Raw genomic sequence first — 19,200 nt, forward strand, 5'->3', positions numbered from 1 at the left:
AGTGCTATTTCTTCTACACGATGTACACATCTGATGGCCACTTTCTGAGCCCCCCTTTCAGGGATCCTTTAATAATTTTTCTTGGAACTAGCACAGCAGTAACTGCTTACTCTGAAGGTACATAGTAGACTGCACTTGTAGCACTTGTCACTCTCTGAATTCAATGTTAAGCCGATTTGGAACCAACCTTAATGTCACTTTTCATGGCCCATTTACTCTTCCAGACAATCGTACATTCCTTACTTTTATGGCTTGCTCTGATGTCATTCCAGCAACGATGTTCAACGATCACAACCATGGCGTGGTGTCTGTGGCATTAAATGCAAGTCACTTATTTATTGCTCAAAGTGATGAATGGGAGGTTTCAGAGGCCTACATCTTAACTTTAGGACAACTTTGTCACACCAACTTGTAAAGATGACATCACAAGCTGTTGCAGCACTAAAAGTACTAATGTATGACACTACGCTCTTTCATGGTTGGTTTTTTTGGTTTAATGACTGAGAATTGCACACATAGTCTATGAAGGCTCCACAGCAGCAACGTTTACATGAACTCAACAATGGTTGAGTTTGGTCCCTCTTTTTAAGAAAAAGTGCAAAAATAGAGAAAGAGGGTGGAAGAAAAGTCATGCATTTCCTTCTCAAAATGCGCACTTTCTCTTGAATTACCAATTCGAATCGCAATCTTTCGAGTTTATGTATATAAGGCCAGTGGAGGACTCTGGATTTTAGACTATCTAATTATTTTCTTTAATGCGAGCGACACTGTGCAGCACGTGGGTATTCTTGAATTTCCCATCCATCAAAAAATGGCCATCATGGCCGATTCAATCTTGCATCCTTGAGTTCGTCAAATGAATGCCACACTCACCAGGCTACCACAGCGGATCTGTTCTCTTTCCTGCTTATAGCCCAGGAGGCAGTACGCAATAAAACGTATTCAATTCTTTTGGGCAAGGTTGGCAGGCACTTGCATTCTACATGCTACCACAGTTCCCTACCACAGGGCGCACACTAAGCATGTGAGGTGAGAGGCACACCTGGCATAACACACACGTAGTTGGAAACAATGAAAAGGAAGTCAAAGAAGCACATGCTCATGCACAAACTCTTCAAACACATTAGGACCATTGAAAAGGGCGTGCTGCACAAGTACATTTTATTTCAGCATAGTAAACTACAAAATATCTTTGTAGAAAAAAAAAACATGTGCGGTAGTGAAGTGAAGCACCAAAAACAAACCAGCTACCATAAATATATGCTGCTTGTCTCAAGTACTAAACCTTTTCTAAACGTGTTTGGTGCATTAATAAATGTAGAGGGCACATAATGTCGCTACATTTAGTTTTCTGAATTTAAACTCTCAAGATTTTTTTCTTAGCAGAGTTCACAGCCTGGTAGAATTTTGACATTTGAAAAGCGTCTTTGTATTTGGTTTTATTATGCAATGAAGATGTGCCTCTACCCTGACACTTGGCCTGAAGTTCACTTTTAAAGTTCTTGGATATGAGGCAGAGTAATGAGCATCAGTGCACTCTCCACACATACTCATGCAAAATTGGTCTAAAACTGAAATGCCAAACACACACACCTTTCACAACTCACCAGCCTAAAACAACCTATTGAAATGTTGGAATGTTTGCTTTTTGAAACTGCTTCAAATTACGAAATGAACCACTATTCTCCTTACTTCAAGTTGGAAGACAACAGCTGTAGTCATAGTGTTCAACAGAGCCTCTGTATATCCACATGCTTAAGATGGTTCTTCAAACAAAAAGCAGCCTAATAAATTTCTCCACTATAAGCGTAGTTGCACTCAGTGACTGCAGAATTACAGCAAAACAAGCTGCTAAAATTTGGGTTCAGGAAAACTGAGCAGAGAGCAAATTGGGACGTCCAGCTTTTGACGACCCTGAAGCTCTTCTAGTTCCACAATAACAAGGCCGAGGGCTACATTTCCTCCTGCAGCTCGAATCAAACTGATTGCAGCTTTCAAGCTTCCTGAAAAAAGAAACATATGCAACATTATTAAAATGCACTCCCTGGAAGAACAAAATCTTACCAATGTTCAGCCACGTTTTGCTAACTAATGTGCACCAGTATGAGTGGTAACAATGCCACATCAAGCATGTTTGCATTCATCACAATTTTGCTGTTCTAGCTGCATATGTAAACCACCTTTTTGCACTGCCATCAACACTTTATGAAAACCTGGTTCTAGCATACTGCAACAAGAATACCAGAAAAACATATCACTGTTTATCGATCTCTTGAAATTTTATCTAGCACCACTCGCTAGAGTGAACTCTATTGCGAAGCCTAACCAACATACTAATTTCTACAATCCTTTGTAAGCCAGATCAAGAGAGAGGTTCCTTGTGACTGGGAAAGGTACTTTTGGTACTCGAAGTCCTCGCTGAACATTTTTAGTGACTTTCATCTCATAGGTTGAGATATATAGCAGGTCCTGGCATTCGACAGTGGATGCTTTATATTATTGCTCATTGTTTCGATGTTTAAAAAACTGCGGTCTAAAAACATTCACTACTGTCCGCAGAAGTCTCTGATCCAAACAAATAGATGCATTCAATATGCAAAGGGAAAAAAAAAGAAAAGCACTTTTTGACTGTCAAACCAGAGGGTGCGCTTATTACACAAATAAGTATGGTAAATCACAATGTGGTCAGAGAACACAAAAGCAGCATAAAAGTGTATTTCAGCTATATTTTCTGCAGGATGCAATAAGCCTGCCAGCATCTTGCTTCCTGACTGCACAAGCATTAAAAAAAAAGCCCTGAATCACCATCGGTGCAAACATGGCCGAGAGGGCAAGCTATCACCATTTCATACACTACATCTATCCATGTGTTCACTGGATCAGTAAAGATAACCTCTCAATTCAAACAGCCTGTACACCCTTTGCCCTTTCAGTGGGTGTAAAATCAGTCATTGCGCCAGCACAGTTTATGCATAATTAATGCAAGAGCATTAAAAGCCTCATCTAGAAGAAAAAAAAAAATGTGGCATCAGTTGCATAGTTCCCAGGATCAGAAGTGATATATGACACTAGACCAACAGTGACAACTATACGTTTCAATCTATCTTTATTCATACATGTCCCTTTCTCTCAACACTTTTTTGGAAGCATCTAAATGGCAGCTAGATGATTATGTGCAGACAGACATGTAGGGGTCTAAAAACATAACCATCAAAGAACGGCACAAAACTTGATGTAAAGCCATCAACAGCTTGTAATGTTATTGCATAGCCACTATATGATGTAATTAGGTACCCCTGTAAACTTTGCTTTAAAATCTGCAGGTTGCCATGACCCTCGTATCTTACTTGCTGGTCACACTGTGCCCAGACAGCCTGTGCCTTGCCATCCTTATGCCTCAGGGAATAAAAAAAATCTGAACTGCATGCACATTCGTGAAGCCACCAGCTACGACGGGCCTTTCCGTCAGAAAACAAGTGAACTGAGGCTTGCAACCCGACTTGTAATGAGATAAGTGAACCTGCACCACAATAATTGAGTTGCTAAACATGTGTGCTAATGTTAAGTCATGACAGCAACTACAAGCACTACCTCAGAATAATGCACATACAGCCATACCCTAAACACAAAGAACACTGCACTGAGTACTGACTGAGAGTACTGAACAGGGAGGATGTGGGGAATCTTGATCAGTTTCCCACACGCACACTATTAACCAATGTGAAGTGCATTCTCAACAGATGTGGGTCATTTACCTCTGCTGTAAACATAGGTGAACCCAACATTACGACAATAACAGAAACCTAGTAGCAAAGCAGTTTGGAACCTATTCCGCTGCACCACTTCCCAGCGGTACCACTTGACACAAGCCTAACGATGGCATACTAGCTACATCTGAACCTATTCAGTCGAAACCAACCTTGGAAGTACATAAATGTGCATCAAATAAAATTGTTGAAAATTCCTTTCTGCTGTCCCTTTTCAGTCCCCAAATTAAACTTCAACCTTCACATCCGAACTATGTAGCATGCTTAACTTCCTTGTTACAAGGTATCTTGCAGTACCACAAAGATGCTGTGAAGCTGCCTGGACGTGGATCGCATTCCTCGTTCGTTAGTTGCATACGCGGTAATCGTGGCATTCTGTGGTCACAAATGGATTACTGGATTACAGTCAACAATCACACACATTTTTTGCTCACCATGTACAATGTTTTCCATGTCCCCAAACAGGCTTTACGAAGCAAAGCAAATGCAAACGTTGCATTGCTGTTGTCGTGACTAGTAGTGAGCCGGCAATCATATCCGGATTTGCCGTAAGGCGTTCTTCCCAAAACAGGGCATACTACAACCTGCTCTATCGTATTTCTTCTCAAGCCGTGAAAAAAAAGAAAAAGAATAATCGGGCAATTCACAGACCCCTGTAACATCTGGTACCAATTAATTGGCGCGCCCACCAGAATGAAAATGCGTGGACTAGGACCATAGCGCGCCAGATGCACAGTTGATTATTGTATAACTTTTATTTAATCTGTGCTGTGGTCTATATTTTCCAAATGGGTCACAGTCCACAATGCATGGATGACCACCAGTACAATGCAGAGGGATATAAACGGGCATGTAGCATTTCTAATTGCATATTTACTAGTCTTTTTCTTTCTTGCGTTGTATACGTTCATGAATTTATAGCTTTTTTAGTGTTTTCTTTCACTATTTTTCGCCTCCCTCAGCTCGTTCCTTCTTTTCACCTTTCCACCAGCCTTCAGTTCTGTCCTAATCTATACTGTGCCACAGTTGCTTTAGCATTGCCAAGCTGTGGTCATCACGAGTTTACAGGCTTTTCGCATTTCTATCATGTTTATTACTATTTTCTTTTCAGCCTTCCTTTTCTCCTTTTCAGCTCCCGTTCCATTCATTCCTCTCTTCTTCCCATACCCATTCTTTCCTTCTCCACCACCAACTCCCCTGCAGCTTTGCTTTTTTTTTTTTTTCCCCTAGAAATACTTCCTTAGCCAATTCCGTTTAGTCAAAACTTTTGAGGCTGTCTTTGTGTGAAGTTGTACCGCACATGAATTTTTGTTTTACTTCTTTTTTTCATTGTATTTTCTTATCGCCTCCGCCTCATTCTTTTGCTCTGCATCCTTGAGCACCCTTCTTCTAGCTGTTATCTTCTTGTTTCTTGTGCTTGCAGCCTTGAAATAAACTGCCAGGAGATAGCCAAGGCCCGTCCGTGTCTCTTCTTCTTGTGTCATGTGGCTCCTGCATTGTTTATCTTTCACTACATCACTCCAGCTAGCTAAATCCGCCATCATTTTGCTGCCTCACTCGAGCGCGCACCCTGCTCAGGCGGCCGCAACTCTCTTGGATATTCTTCTCCGGCGCCCGCTCGTGGCACTGCCTATTCACTGCCTATTCACTGCGAGTGCTGCCCCCTGGGTTTCTGCAGTGTCCAGAGGATAACGCCATTTTGAGATTACACTTATACGGGTCAGTTGCGAGCATCTCCTCAAATATATATATATTTTTTCCATGCTATGCACAGTCAGCACATGAGGCTTATGCTGGGCCCGACTTGTGTAAAACTGGCCAAATTGATTGGACAACTATTCACCCAATAACATATTTACCAAGGCTGCATTAAAGTGCTCCAAAAAGCAGCAGATGCAAAGTATTCTTGCACACGCTTGCAAAGTAGAACACAAGCAGTTGTACTTACCACCTGTGGCCAAAAGGTCATCAATAACCACAATGTCTTTGCCAGGAGACACACTTGCTAGCTGGACTTCCAATTTGTCCTTTGAGAAAAAAACAACAAAAGGCAAGTCATTTGCAAAGTTGGGTTGCAATACTTGCCGTTTGAGTCCTTATTATGCAATCATGTAACACTCAGTAGGTAGTGCAATTTAAATACTAATTTAAATATTTACAACAGCATACTACGACATATTAGAATGCTAACCTAATAACTTGCATATTTTAAACACAACCTACATGAAATAAACCAGGTATTATTGAATCCCTATGCTCATAACAGAAAAACATTAAAAAGAAAGATTAGCCCTGGTGGCTTTGGTAGCACTATTTGCTTCAGGTATACATGCTCCTCTACAAGGAGCCTACATCCAAATCCAAGTTCTCAGCAACACCTACCTAGACACAGGCATATGGCTATAGTTTCCTAGACATTTGCTGTTCAGTCGTAATTATATGTTACTTCAGTTTTACAAGCTTCCAATCACTATGAAAGCAGTCACATGAATTGCAAGACTTCAAGAAGTCTGGAAGTAGAGTTCAGTAGTTTCATCCAAATGACAGTTGAGCCCCGGACTGAACGCACATTCTCTGTCAAAAGTATGCAGCCCAAAGAGTTTGCTTCTAAACTCCGTAACAGCACTCCTGGAATACTTAAACTCAAGAAGGATGAGGACGAGGTTTCTCGCCACCTGTGAGATTGCGGATGCTGGACAAGTCCATAGAGTCCAGTTACACAGCTTAGAAGCGACCCCCCTTGTGCTGTATATATTTTTTATGAAGACTAGACTTCTTGTATATAGTGACAACATGCAGACCTGTCCAAAATATGTTCTTAATATGTTGATATATGCAACTAATGCAATAAATTTTGGTTTGGTTGGTTTGTGGGGTTTAACGTCCCAAAGCAACTCAGGCTATGAGAGACGCCGTAATGGAGGACTCCGGAAATTTCGACCACCTGGAATTCTTAACCGTGCACTGACATCGCACAGCACACGGGCACCTTGCTTTCCACCCCCATCGAAAAGTGGCCGCCGAGGACTGGGATTCGATCCCGCATACTTGGGAACAGTAGTCGAGCGCTGTAACCGATGAGTGGGATGAGAACATTACTGCTATGGGGCAGTATGACTGTCATGCTGAATATTTGATAAGGGATTGCATTATGTGAGAGACAGACACAAATAAATGGGTAATTCATGAATATGCATCTGCTGTGCAGAAACATATACAGCTAAACACTAGAATGAATGCTGTCACTGCTAGTGAAATATGTGCTTTTGACATGCAGAAGAAAATGCAGATGTGAGAGCTTGCAAGGTTACGTGTTTAACTGGCACGGCAAAGAAAAATACACAGGCAGGCCAAGAGAATGGTAATTAACTGTACTCACATCTAAGTTTTAATGACAGAAATAGATGATGCATGATAAGTAGAAACAATACTGAGCAAAAAAAAAAAATATATGGAAAGAAAAACATTAAAAACAGATCATCCATTCCTACCTACTGCACAGGCAGGCCATGACTACTGTTTTAATGCATAGTGGCTGCTTGTCTGAGGCATAACATTAGCAAACCTTCAATTGCGCTAAAAGCATGAAATAAGGTTGAGTCCATAATGAGGAGCCATTGGGCATCAAAAGGCGCATGGTGTAGATGCACAGTACAAAACTGTGCTGTAGACCTCACCATACATGGGATGTTCTATCTGACATGCGTGTTGGTTCCTACTTTTTTTTTTAGTAGTTGTTCTCACATGGTATGTTTACTTTGTCAATAAAGCTTGATTTTCAGCTGAGCACCTTTCTTATCCATCTTTCTTTCACTTTGTCCATGCATGTTTTGCACTGCCAAGTTAGCAATGCCTGCCAGACACCGGACCTTAAGAGAAATATGCGGCATTTAACTAAACTTATGGGAACAGCAAGTCCAAAGCAGTGTGGTGGACAAGATAGACTGCTGGACTAGTAAATGGCTTGTGCCATTTAGAAACAAGTCTACTTTCTGAAGCGACATTTCTGAGTGACTCTGCTCATAAAGTAGCTTATATCATCAAGCATTTCATAGACAGGTTTTACTGTAAATTAACTTTCATGCCGATAGTATAGAGTAAAAAAAAGAAAGAAATATGCCTTCCTTAATTTATTCTACTTCAAGTGGAACTTATTTTAACATCACTTAAGCAAAAGAGTAAACTACAGCCCCCATCAAAGGTATACAGCCCAAGGGGTTTGCAAAAGCGGGTTGCACAAACTTTCTGTGGTTAGAGCCACCTGGTGAGCTACAGTTTCAGTTGTACATATGGTGCCATCTGGGAGCTGTCATGTCAAATGATGGAGGTTTAACTGCAGCCTGTGCTATTAGCTCTGATGCAATGGCATGATTGATTGCGGAGGCCATGGGTTTAATCCTACTAGTGCCATCTTGAAGCCGTCCATCAAATGGCCGAGGTTTAACCCTATATAAACCTAGTTAGAGTGAGTGAAAGCATTCGTCGCAATGGCTAAGTGGTTAAGACGCTTGGCTACTTAACTGAAGTACTTAGGTTCAAATCTGCTCCGATCGTTATAGTGTGAAAGCATCCCAAGCGAGTCAGTCACAGGCTCCATCACTCCGTTGGCTGGCAAACTTGTCAGTTTGAATTATCCGCGTGAAACCAAGGGGTTACAACCTCACGAAACAGCTTAGCAAATCAGAGTGATGGCATAAGCATTAGACGATTTTGCTAGACTATGACCCTCCGGATCAGTGCTTTTGCACAAATACAGGTGATCACGCTTGCTGCTAGTAATAAACTGTATTCAGTTACAGGCAGCTTAAGAAGTAGATTAAGAAAGCTCTTGAAGTTCTTCTGCAGCCAATGGTTTAAAGCATCTGCATCTTGTCCTTTGTAGCCTTCCTAAGGCTATTTGCAGCCTGTTTTTTTCAGCGTGGCTGTCAGCAGATGTCATCACATCATCAAGTCAGCAACTGCCTTGACTGCTGAGCTTCATGTTTTCTGTTTTTTTTTTTTTTCTTTTGCGCAAAAAAACACGACACAAAAGGAACGAGGTAGACAGGACAAGTGCTTCCCGGAAGACATTTTCATTAGGTTTTTTAGATATAGGGCTTCATTTTTCAAGTGAACACGTATGTTGGGCCTTCAAGCCCAGAGGCAACAAGCCCCTGCTTCCCTTCTTAGCTCAGCACACTCCAAAGCCGTAAAACGAGGCATTGTGAGATTGTGCCTTTCCAACGCTCTGAGCAAGTCCTGCCTGCATTTGGTAGGACGCAGCTTTGACATCCAGTTGTAGCGCCTTTCAAACGCAGGTTACCAGCCGGCCTTGCTGGCATCAACTGCCGAGAACCTGCTGAAGAAAGCAGCCAGCATGCCCGATCAAATTGACCGGAAGAAAGTGGCGGCTATTCCGTACATTCACGGAATCTCACATAATATTAAGAAGATCGGTGCTAGGGTGGGTGTTAGAGTGGTTTTTACCGCTCCAGAAAAACTCTCCAGGATTTGCAAGACAGTGAATGCGAAGGATGCGGCCGTCGCTTGTTCAAAGCGTCACCAGCAGCGCTTCGTGGCCTGCAAAAAGAGCGTTGTGTATTCGATACCGCTTGCCTGTGGTAAGCAGTATATTGGCCAGACTGAGAGGTGCCTTAATGAAAGGCTGAGGGAGCACACAAGAGATGTCAGGAACAATTCAGGTAGCAAAATGATTGACCATATCCGGAATTGTCGCAACTGCACTCCCGCGCTCAAAAAAATGTCAGTACTGCGCCGGTGCAAGACACAACTTGGAAGAGAGATAATTGAGGCTAATGAGATAGAAAAATCGGGTAACTCGTGTGTCAGCAATCCTGCAATTTTGCTCTCAAAAAAAGAAACCAGTTATCTTGCGCAGAAGTAGAGCTCGAAGCATGCATTCACTCGTGCGAAGATGGGATCTGTTCTGATCTGATATGTATGTATGCGAAGTCTCTTCTTCCCTTCTTCTTGTTATTAGAGTAGCTGCTGCATTTAAGCAAATGTTCCGTCAATAAAAACATGAGTTGTTAGTAAGTGCTTGTCCTGTCTACCTCGTTCCTTTTGTGTCGAGTTTTTTGCGCAAAAAAAGACAGAATGCTTAGGCACCAACTAGCCTGCAAAAGCGTACTTGCGAGCTTCATGTTCCTTTTGATCCTTCAGGTACATTTCATAACAGTGCCATGCGGTTGAAGCATATTTCCAGAGCTTTTTTGTAATTGCAACATTAAATACTCCCCCAGCCTTTTTTGTAGTATCACACACAATTCTCCGAGATATGTCTGAACTCTTTCATGTTTTCAATGGAGATTTGGTGATTAACGCTACATAGCCTTTCAATCGCAATCTGCCCGTGGCTTAACATAAAGGTAAATTTGACTACTCCCCAGAGAGGAAAGTAGTCAGTTACCCTTATATTAAGTCATGCCTTTCAATGGAACGCCTCTCAAGCAATCTATCAAATAATAAGAGAGAAGCTTAGCAGACAGAGAGCGCTGTGAAGAAACGGCTGAAAATACTGATACCAAGAGAACTGGATCAACTTTCCGCTTTGCAATGCGCCCAGACGCTTAGCCAGAGCTACTAAGCATAGGCAAGCATAAAATTCAAGGAGTTTCAAGTACCTTTGTATTTTTCAAAGGTTTTCAGGGCCTTGAATATGGGTTTTAAAAATCAAGACTATTCAAGGGTTTCAAGGACCACTACAAACACAGACACAAAGCCCTTCCACTTCCAATAAATTATGGTTGCCAAGGATGCAAAACAGGGCATGCTGCAGAACTCTGAAGCAAGCACCTTGGGCTGTATATCTTTGATGATGGTTGTACATTTACTATCAGAAAACCTAATGTTGCACTAGTTCAGCTAGCCTCCAGTTAGAGCAGTCTCAGCTTCTAGTATCACATACTTTTCTTTTTACTTGTGTTCTTATCATAATTCACCATACAAAAATTATAAAACACTAAATGTAATTACAATATCTGGGTTTTAACATCCCAGAGCTACTCAGTCTATGAGGGATGCTGTAGTGGAGGGCTCTGGACAATTTCAACCACTTCAATCTAATTTGTCTGAAGCTACAAGCTATTAGAGCAGAGCCTTTAGAGCTATAAAACTTTGGTGCTAAGCTCAAACCTCCTGAACTCAAATGAGTTCATCAGTGGATTGAAAGTATGTAATATGTGCCAAGTACCTGTCCATACTCCAAATCATAAGCCTGAGACTTGACACTGCCAGGCAGCTTTCCTGCCTTCCGAATGGGTACAAATGGCACATTCAAAGCCAGTGCCAATGGAGGTCCGAGGAGAAAGCCTCGTGCTTCAATGCCAGCAATAGTGTGGACATTGGGCACGGACCTGCGCACATGCTCAGCAAACAAATCCACCACCTTGCGAAAGACAGCGGGCTTCCGAAATATTGGCATTATGTCACTGCATGATGAATAGAGGAAAAACAAATAGTGTTAGTGGCACAATGACTTTCTTTCAGAAAAAGTTGACCTTTATTCATAATATGCACCAAAATGTCGCTGTAGCTACATTCCCTCCCTTTATGTTCGTCTTAGGCTGTAAATGCCAATGAGATCAGCAATAAGTTCCTGCTAAGAATTATGGACAGATGCTCAGACATGATTTATTTATTTATTTCATTTAGTTAAACCTTTGCAGCTTGGCATACACATTTGTGCAAGCATAGAAATTTTTTTTCTTTTTTTAAGCGTTGCATTTCGAGTTCCCGCTGGAGAGGAAGGCAGTGCTATTTCGTGTATAATCGCTCTTGCAAACCAAGAAACAGAGATGAAAATGGCAAAGTAGCAATAAATGCAAATAGCAAAACACAGTGAGTGTCTGAAAAGCTTGTAGAACACTACCAGTTTGGCTAGGAAACTCTAATGGTTTTTTTGACAAACAGACGAAATTCAAGTACTTGAATGTATGAAACTTGTAGATTAAGCATGCCAAGTAGTTTTGCTCTACCATTTAAAATAGTGATGTAATTGCTGATTAAAACTGCAGTGAAGTTCAGGCTTCACGATGAATTGGAGAAGTGCGGAGGAACTCATGATGATGTTACTGTTCCCCAATTTTTATGTTTCCACTGCCTCACGCACACCCCTCTTGTGTCTGGCGATTCAATGTATCGTCTTTGTATTTGTTGAGTCATTCCCTGAACATAGTGTGTATTGCATAATCTACCCTCCAGTTTCTCTGTAGCCACAAGCCTGGTATGTGGATTCCTTCAATTTTTCCGATTTTAGTGCCTCTGAGATACAACTGGACTACCCCTGATGGTTTGGGTGCTGTTCTGCGGATTCAAAGTAGTCCTGCTTTCTCGGGTAAGTACTCCAATCCAATTGTTCTGTGTAAATTTGATAACTTTGTTAACGGCCTCTTGCAGGGGTTCTTCTCTCAGTGATAGGAAGCTGTGGGTGGACCATATAGAAAAAAATGTGCAGACAATCATTAAGAGGGGTTTCAATTTCCTGCTCAGAGTCAGCACCCCACTTCCCAATCACATATGGAGGGAGACTAGAGCCTCTATGACCAGAGACACTCTAAATCCCACTCTCATATGACGCGCAGTACTGTGGAGGCAGCGGAGTGGCATATATTCCAAACAAATACTTATCCCAATCTCTTCCTGAATCACAAGATACGACAGTGTACAGAGCCTCATGCTGATGGTGTGTACATTATGCCACACCCCCACATATCATGGGTGCGTAAGGAAAAACACTACCACCTCACCAAAGCATCACGAGCCCATGAAGCAGAGGGAGGCAGTACTCTCCAGTTAGGTCCAAACACCCGGAAAAGGATAATTTGGGTTGTTTGCAAGACAGCCATTGCCGGTGGGTCCATGGAATAGAGAATTCACCAACCCCGCTCATATGACCCCTTTAACCCTTTCCCCACTCTTCAATCAATCCACTGCCTACAGCCACATGATGCCGTGGATCACCTGATACGGCAAACAACCCTTCATGAGTAATTCTTTCAGAGGCATTGGTTTCGTTATCGCTTCTTCGTTGGAAATGTAGCACCAATCTGTTTGAGCGTCATCATTGTGGTCTCTGCCTGGTGCTGTACACTGTGGAGATCTCTGAAAGCCTGCACCACTTTATTGGGTGATTACGTCACTATTTCATATGCTAGCAGAAAAAGACTCAGCATTCTTTAATGTAAGTTTTATTAAACTCGCTGAATTCTAAAACCTATTCAGTTGCCCTTTAAGGCATTACAGAGGAAAGAACAATACACAAGAACAATTGAGCAATGCAAAGTACAAATGTGTGTATGTATATTGAAAAAACATCAAAAACATAATACCAACTACTAATTTCAAGGGACACTGAGGAGGCCTCCATCCAATTAATGTTCTCAGTAAAATTAATGGTCTGGTTCTATGTAGATGTTTGGCTTGGTTTGTGGTGTTAAGGGGTTAACGTCGCAAAGAAACTCAGGCTATGAGAGACGCCGTAGTGGAGGGCTCCGGAAATTTCGACCACCTAGGGTTCTTTAATGTGCACCGATATCACACAGCACACAGGCGCCTAGCTTTTTGGCTCCACAGAAAAGCGGCCGCCGAGGCCGGAATTCCATCCCGCATCCTTGGGCACAATAATCGAGTGCCCTAATCACTGCGCCACCCCCGCGGGGTATATGTAGATGTTTGTACGGCAGCAAAAGACCCATTGACTGGTGGACAGAACTGTAAAGCTCTTCCCACCAGTCCATTCAAACTTGTCACTTCCTTACCAAAGCTGATCTGCTCTCACAGTTTCTAAGAGCATGCCAATGCAGTGTAGCTTCCGAGACATATGTCAAAAATCGATGTTAGCGCATGCATTTTACTTGTGAAATCAGCCAGTGATGGCGGCACCTCTATTTCATATCTTTTAGGGAGAGAAAGAGGGGGGGGGGGGGGGGGGGGGCATTTTCTAGCTTCAAAAAGCTATTAGAAAGTGGTGCCATATTTATGCAGGCCTACTGCTTTGTCCTCAGTGTACCCTTAATTGAAAGCAAAGCCTAAAATAAATAAAAAAAAAACAAGAAAAAATAAATAAAAAAACATTTAAGTAATGCACAAAAAGTTTCCCCAGCAATAAACAATGCTTGAACACAACTGAAAATAACTGGACCCATTCCATAACGTTTAAACAAAGTTAGCAGACAATGAACAGAAAGAACTACACGGAAGATGTTTTTCAAACAAGAATGAAACTCCTTAAAAAGTAGGATGCGAGGCTAAAGGGTCAACTTTTGAACTGTGGCACCAATTTCAATAAAATTTCAATGGATGACTTATCTTTCTCTTATTAGAATATACTATAAGTTTCATCACCTCAGCACAAATAGAAAAAAGTTGTAACTGTCATAATGAGTAATTAAGTGTGTCAGCTTAAAAACTATCATTTCTAAAATCATGAAAATGTAGTAAATGTTTATGCTTCTGCTTAGATAACACAGTTCATTATGCAGGACAAGGCCAATTGAGAGCCCTTTATGAGATTTTTGTAAAAATCTGAGCACTTTAATAACGAACTTCATTTTTCTGTTGTCAGTATATGTCACATATTTGGTACTTTCTTTTTGGTGAATAATTAGGAATCCAAAAAAACCCCTATCTTGTTCCCAATAAAATTTTAGTATAGAAACCACCTTGAAAGCAGCCTTTGCGACACAGTTTGGAAATGGTAGTTTTCCTGACAAAAGTGATCTTGCAAAAAGTGCAAACTGAGAAAAGTGAATTCAAAGATTTCCGAACAAGCTATTCAAATTTAAGGCCTAAATTAATAAATCAAAGTGGCCTAGTGCATAGGTTGGGCCATAATTTTCAACACGACACTGCTCTGTGGCAATTGCTTTGAGTTGCATTTTTTTTTCTCCCCACTTTACAGCTGTCCAGCACCCTTGTCTGCACTCGTGAAATGCTTTCCTTGGTTGCTAGCTGGCCGTGCCTTTTCATCTGGGCTTCACATTCTGTCACCAGCTTATTGAGCACATTGGTTAGCCAAGCTCAGCCTCCTAATGATGCAAAAACAGCGTTCGAAGATTATGTACTGCGTTTTAGTCAATCCAAGCTCCTATTTCGGATTACCAGCCAATCCGCCACTGCTGAAAATTTGCCTTTTCTTTGTTTTTTTCTTAGTTGTCTGTTGTACTCTCGATGGTAGGTCGTTTTTGGCTAGAAAGCGTGGAAAACAAGCATTCTAGCTTGGAGATACACTCCACGTTCAATTTCTTGCCCGCTATGCTGGTGCATATTGAAACCAACGTTCATAGGAGGAGCTTTTGGTGGTGAGTGTGCCCCATGTTGCAAAAAAATTAATTTCAATTTTTCTACTGTGCAGATGACAACCAAACATGGTGAGAAATTTCCTTAATACATGCACAATCCAAAACAAAAATTTAAAAACATTGTTTTTTGTGCGTGTGAAAATTGTGATTTTAGCCCCACATCTTCCATTAAAAGAGTCTAGGCAACGACCTTTAATGGCATTTTTCTTCTTGTTAATAATGCGCTAGACATTCCTGTGTGTGGATTGCCATGTTGATTTTTGCCTACAACCACAAAATAACTTGTAATTGAGTTTTCGTTTCTCACCAATGTCCGTTTCGATTTCAGTAGCCAAGAGATGGCTGTGATGTCATAATCAAGTCTAGGTCATGCGCGGGATGAAAAAACAGCAATATTAGCACCGACTCTTCACTTGTTGTGATTCCTGTTCATGAAGCAGGCTCGCTTTAGCGTTGTAGTGAATTCAAAAGACAGAGGAATGATTAAATCGCTGTTTTTTCACCCTCACGTGACCTAGACTTGACTTTGACGTCAAAGCCATAACTCGGCTATTGAAACCAAAACAGTTGAGAAAAGAAATTATTCAGCGGTTGTAGGCGAATATCACGCATTGATCTGTATGCAGTAATAACTTACACATTGTTACAAATAATAAAACTTGAACCCAGAAATTAGGTGTCTATACTCCCTTAAAGCATAGTTTATATGTGCGAAAAATAAAAGAAACATCAATAAATCAAAGAGACATACTGAATGAGAAGCACACAAGGCTGAAGTGGGCATTAAATATGACATATATATGCCTTTACTTATTTCTCCAATGTATCCTGGAACATTCATGGACTAAGCTTCCCTCAATTTTTTCTAGCCACACTCCATTAGTATCACTGCAAAATGGCTGCATGATTGGCCTTTAAAGGCTGTGAAAAAAAATAAAGCTTCCTTCTTAAAAAATAATCCAGAAATACCCCCAGGACTGAAGTTTTTGCTCTCACTGGACAAGTTGTTTTGGATATTGGCTATTATGAATAGCAAAACTGTGTGGGCAGCAGGTGAAATATTTTTCTTTTAGCCACAGCTGGTCAAAAAAAGAAATAAAGAGCAGGTAGCAAAGTGTTCATTTTTTGAAAACATGGCGGTAAAGTTCCTTTAAATAAAATTGGTGGAACACTTAAGCTCCGCCTTTAGGGGTATGACGCGATAGCATTAATGGCTCCCGTCTGTAGCTCCTCTTGCAGATCGTTTGCGTACTTGCATTTTGCTACTCGGTTAATCACCAATCCTTTAATTTGTGTCTCTATTAGCTTGCACATATTCATTACATACAGTCAAAACCTACCCAGTTTATGTGAAAGGCCACCCGACATATCTATAAAGTCCCACAAAACAAGCCGTATGGACGTGCTTCCATGGGCGAGGAGTAGCGTGTCTTACTCATTGCTCTACAATCCTAGAAGCTTCAATTCCAATCTCACCCTCCCATATGAAAGGAGAGCTACGAGTTGGCTGCTCCTTTTATGTCATATGGTCTCCTGACATCACACAGCCCGCCCACCAACCACTAGTACCCGGCTACATCACCTGCCGTGCCCGTGATTTTTCACTTACTACATCTACAGCGCCGCCGACAACGCTAGTTTAATATGGTAATAGTTTACAAAATTCAACACCCCAAAGCAGCTTAGGCTAATGAGGGGCACAGTAGTGGAGGGCTCTGAAAAATTTCGACTAAGGTTCTTTAATGTGTACTGATTTTGCATAGTATGCGGGCACCCTGCATTTCGCCTCAATCGAAATGAGGTTCCGCGGAACAGGTGTCAAACCCAGAGTGGCTCCACTCAGTAGTCGAGGCACTAACCACTGAGCTACCATGGTAGGCATAATATGGTTTTATACCATATTATTTCACATCATAGCCAAAAGCTGTGCTCATCTGCTTGTCAAAGAAAGCATTGTTGAGGTGGACATGAGCCATCACAGAAGGCAGGATATTAAAGTAAGGAAAAGTGATACTGTCTTCTGTGATGGCTCAAACCCGCCTCAGTGCCTTTGTCGGTGAGCAGCTGAGCACAGCGTTTGGCTATGGTATAAAAAAAGTGATGCTCTTGACCTAGAGGAATACCCACACAGCTATTTTTTAAAACAACAAAAGAAAAATAAAAGACCTTTTTTTAAGCAGCATTTGTAACAGCACCACTGTCTCCAAAGGATGGAACTGGATAAATCTGGTGATAGCAACAACTTTAAAGTGGACACTCCTGTGGCATAGGTTAGAGCACTGGGTGAGAGTGAAAGTCTGTCAATCATGTGGCCTTGGCTAAACATAATATTCTTTCCCATACATGAGATATCAGCCCTGTGTGCTCCACAGCAAAATGTACCCAGACAATAACATGATTGAAGAGCAGACCAAGAGGTCTCCAAAGCCTGGCACAGCAGCGAGTGTCTAAAATGGAAGCAATTTCGGTGTTAAAAAGATGTGTGCAAAAGAACTACAGCACAAACAGGTGCCGTCATTCAAATTCCGCTAACATCTAAGTGGATGCTGCAATCTGTGTATGCTGTTTTTACACTTATAACCTCATCAGATAACTGCACAGAAATCGTATTCACCTATTGGTTAATATCGCTGTTTTGTTTTTCTCTTTGCTTTTGTTCTGGCATTATTTTATGCCCACAAGTTAAGTGCCCTGCACATGACTGACACTAAATGGCATGCGACTATGCAGAATGTGCATGCTGGCCACAGTTCTAGAACAAAAAGAATGTCTTTTGGGATGAAGCTGCTTCTCAAAAACACCAGAGGAGCAGGCACTTATGCCTCAAACTTTCTTTGCAATGCATGAACACCTCCCACTGAGGCTGGCATCCTCAACGTAGCGGCCCTCATGGGCAGACATCAGCCCTCATGCTTGCAAACTGTTACTTCAGCCTTCAGAATATAAATGGGGAATGTGTGGTAAACAGGTCAACAAAGGTCGCTGCGAATCAAAGCCGAGAAAAGCGCTAGATTTGTGGCCAAGTGTACACTGCCCTGGATTATGCTCATTCGAGCCCATAATCTCAGATGGAGATGCACTGAAAAGACGCTCGTCTTATCAAGAGTTGCAAATTGTGTGGGAGGTATGCCTGAGGGCCGACCAGACTCGCAGCTATATAATTGTGAGTGCTTTGAGTAAACTGCAGGGCGGACTCAATGCTTCGCAAGATTTGCAAGCTTCTCATGAGGCATGATCCAGCGTACTGCCAAGGTCACCATCAGGGGACATGCCTCGGAAGTTTCGTGCGGCATTTTGCGGAAATACAACCATAGCATATGAGTCCAAAAGCAGGGAAAGACGGTAGCCGCGATCGCTTGACAGCGACTTCGGGGAACCAGGTGTGTAAGCAAGGCGAGTGAAATCATGAAACAAAAATTTAAATATCGCATATTTCTTCTACCCAGCCACCTTAATACATACGAATGCATGTGAGAAAACTAAACGCCGTGATTTTACAACTAGTATCCCATTTGAGTGCACGATCCATTCATCCCCAGTTAAATAACATTTGTGGCAGTCGCCGACCTATCGGCAATCAGTTCGCTTTTAACACCTAATGGTTCCGCCACGGTAAATGCAGTACTAAGTACAGAGCTGGGCATCCAACTCGTAAACTTACCAAAACTCAATACCCTTTTTAGGAAAATCGGGGTACGTTTTCAGCTCGGCGCGAATTTCTTCAACCCTAGGATCCATGATTTTAAAGTCCACTCTACAGCTCAGCTAAAGAAAATAACACAAGGCGAAATGAACGAAGCGCAAACGAACCGACTAATCAGTGATCACACGCATTGCCGGGCGCACATTCTAGCCACCGGGCCACTCCCTAGCTGCTGTCACGTGCGTCTACGTCACCACTTGCCCGAACGCCACGTCGGTCGGTTGTCCTACGACGCCCACTCTCTCCTCCGTGCTCTCCTCCTTCGCGGCGCTTTCCTCCTCATTTCTCCTCGGCCGCCATGGGCCGCCTGGCGTAATTCCGTCTCCTCAAATACTAATCCATTGCGCCACTGAGGCAGCGAGTACGGCAGGCTTTAAACGCGCTCTTATTCATTTTCGCAATATTTCCGCTATATGTCGCCAGGTGACGC

The 19,200-nt window shown here is 42.0% G+C and overlaps 1 protein-coding gene across 1 annotated transcript; it reads right to left on the reverse strand.

Annotated features, from left to right (window-relative positions):
* Nucleotides 1-1,144: 1,144 nt before the first annotated feature.
* Aprt (adenine phosphoribosyltransferase) lies at nucleotides 1,145-19,058 on the reverse strand. The gene is made up of 4 exons (XM_084589838.1): nucleotides 18,729-19,058; nucleotides 10,960-11,197; nucleotides 5,716-5,794; nucleotides 1,145-2,003 (listed from the first exon to the last, which is right to left on the reverse strand). Exons 1-4 carry the CDS (start codon nucleotides 18,803-18,805, stop codon nucleotides 1,852-1,854), a joined length of 546 nt encoding a protein of 181 aa, XP_084445964.1. The 5' UTR covers nucleotides 18,806-19,058; the 3' UTR covers nucleotides 1,145-1,851.
* Between the last annotated feature and the right edge of the window lie 142 nt (nucleotides 19,059-19,200).

Source organism: Amblyomma maculatum, chromosome 1 (assembly GCF_055883805.1).
Source record: "Amblyomma maculatum isolate TAMU_Amacu chromosome 1, ASM5588380v1, whole genome shotgun sequence".
NCBI lineage: Eukaryota > Metazoa > Arthropoda > Arachnida > Ixodida > Ixodidae > Amblyomma > Amblyomma maculatum.

What these genes read in the sequence shown, in the direction of transcription:
- Aprt (XM_084589838.1), bottom strand. Translation starts at nt 18,805, where the DNA reads ATGGATCCTAGGGTTGAAGAAATTCGCGCCGAGCTGAAAACGTACCCC. An exon ending in AAAAAGGGTATTGAGTTTTG is followed by an intron (nt 11,198 to 18,728) that starts GTAAGTTTACGA and finishes TTCATCATGCAG; the next exon opens with TGACATAATGCCAATATTTC. An exon ending in ATGATTTGGAGTATGGACAG is followed by an intron (nt 5,795 to 10,959) that starts GTACTTGGCACA and finishes TTTTTCTCAAAG; the next exon opens with GACAAATTGGAAGTCCAGCT.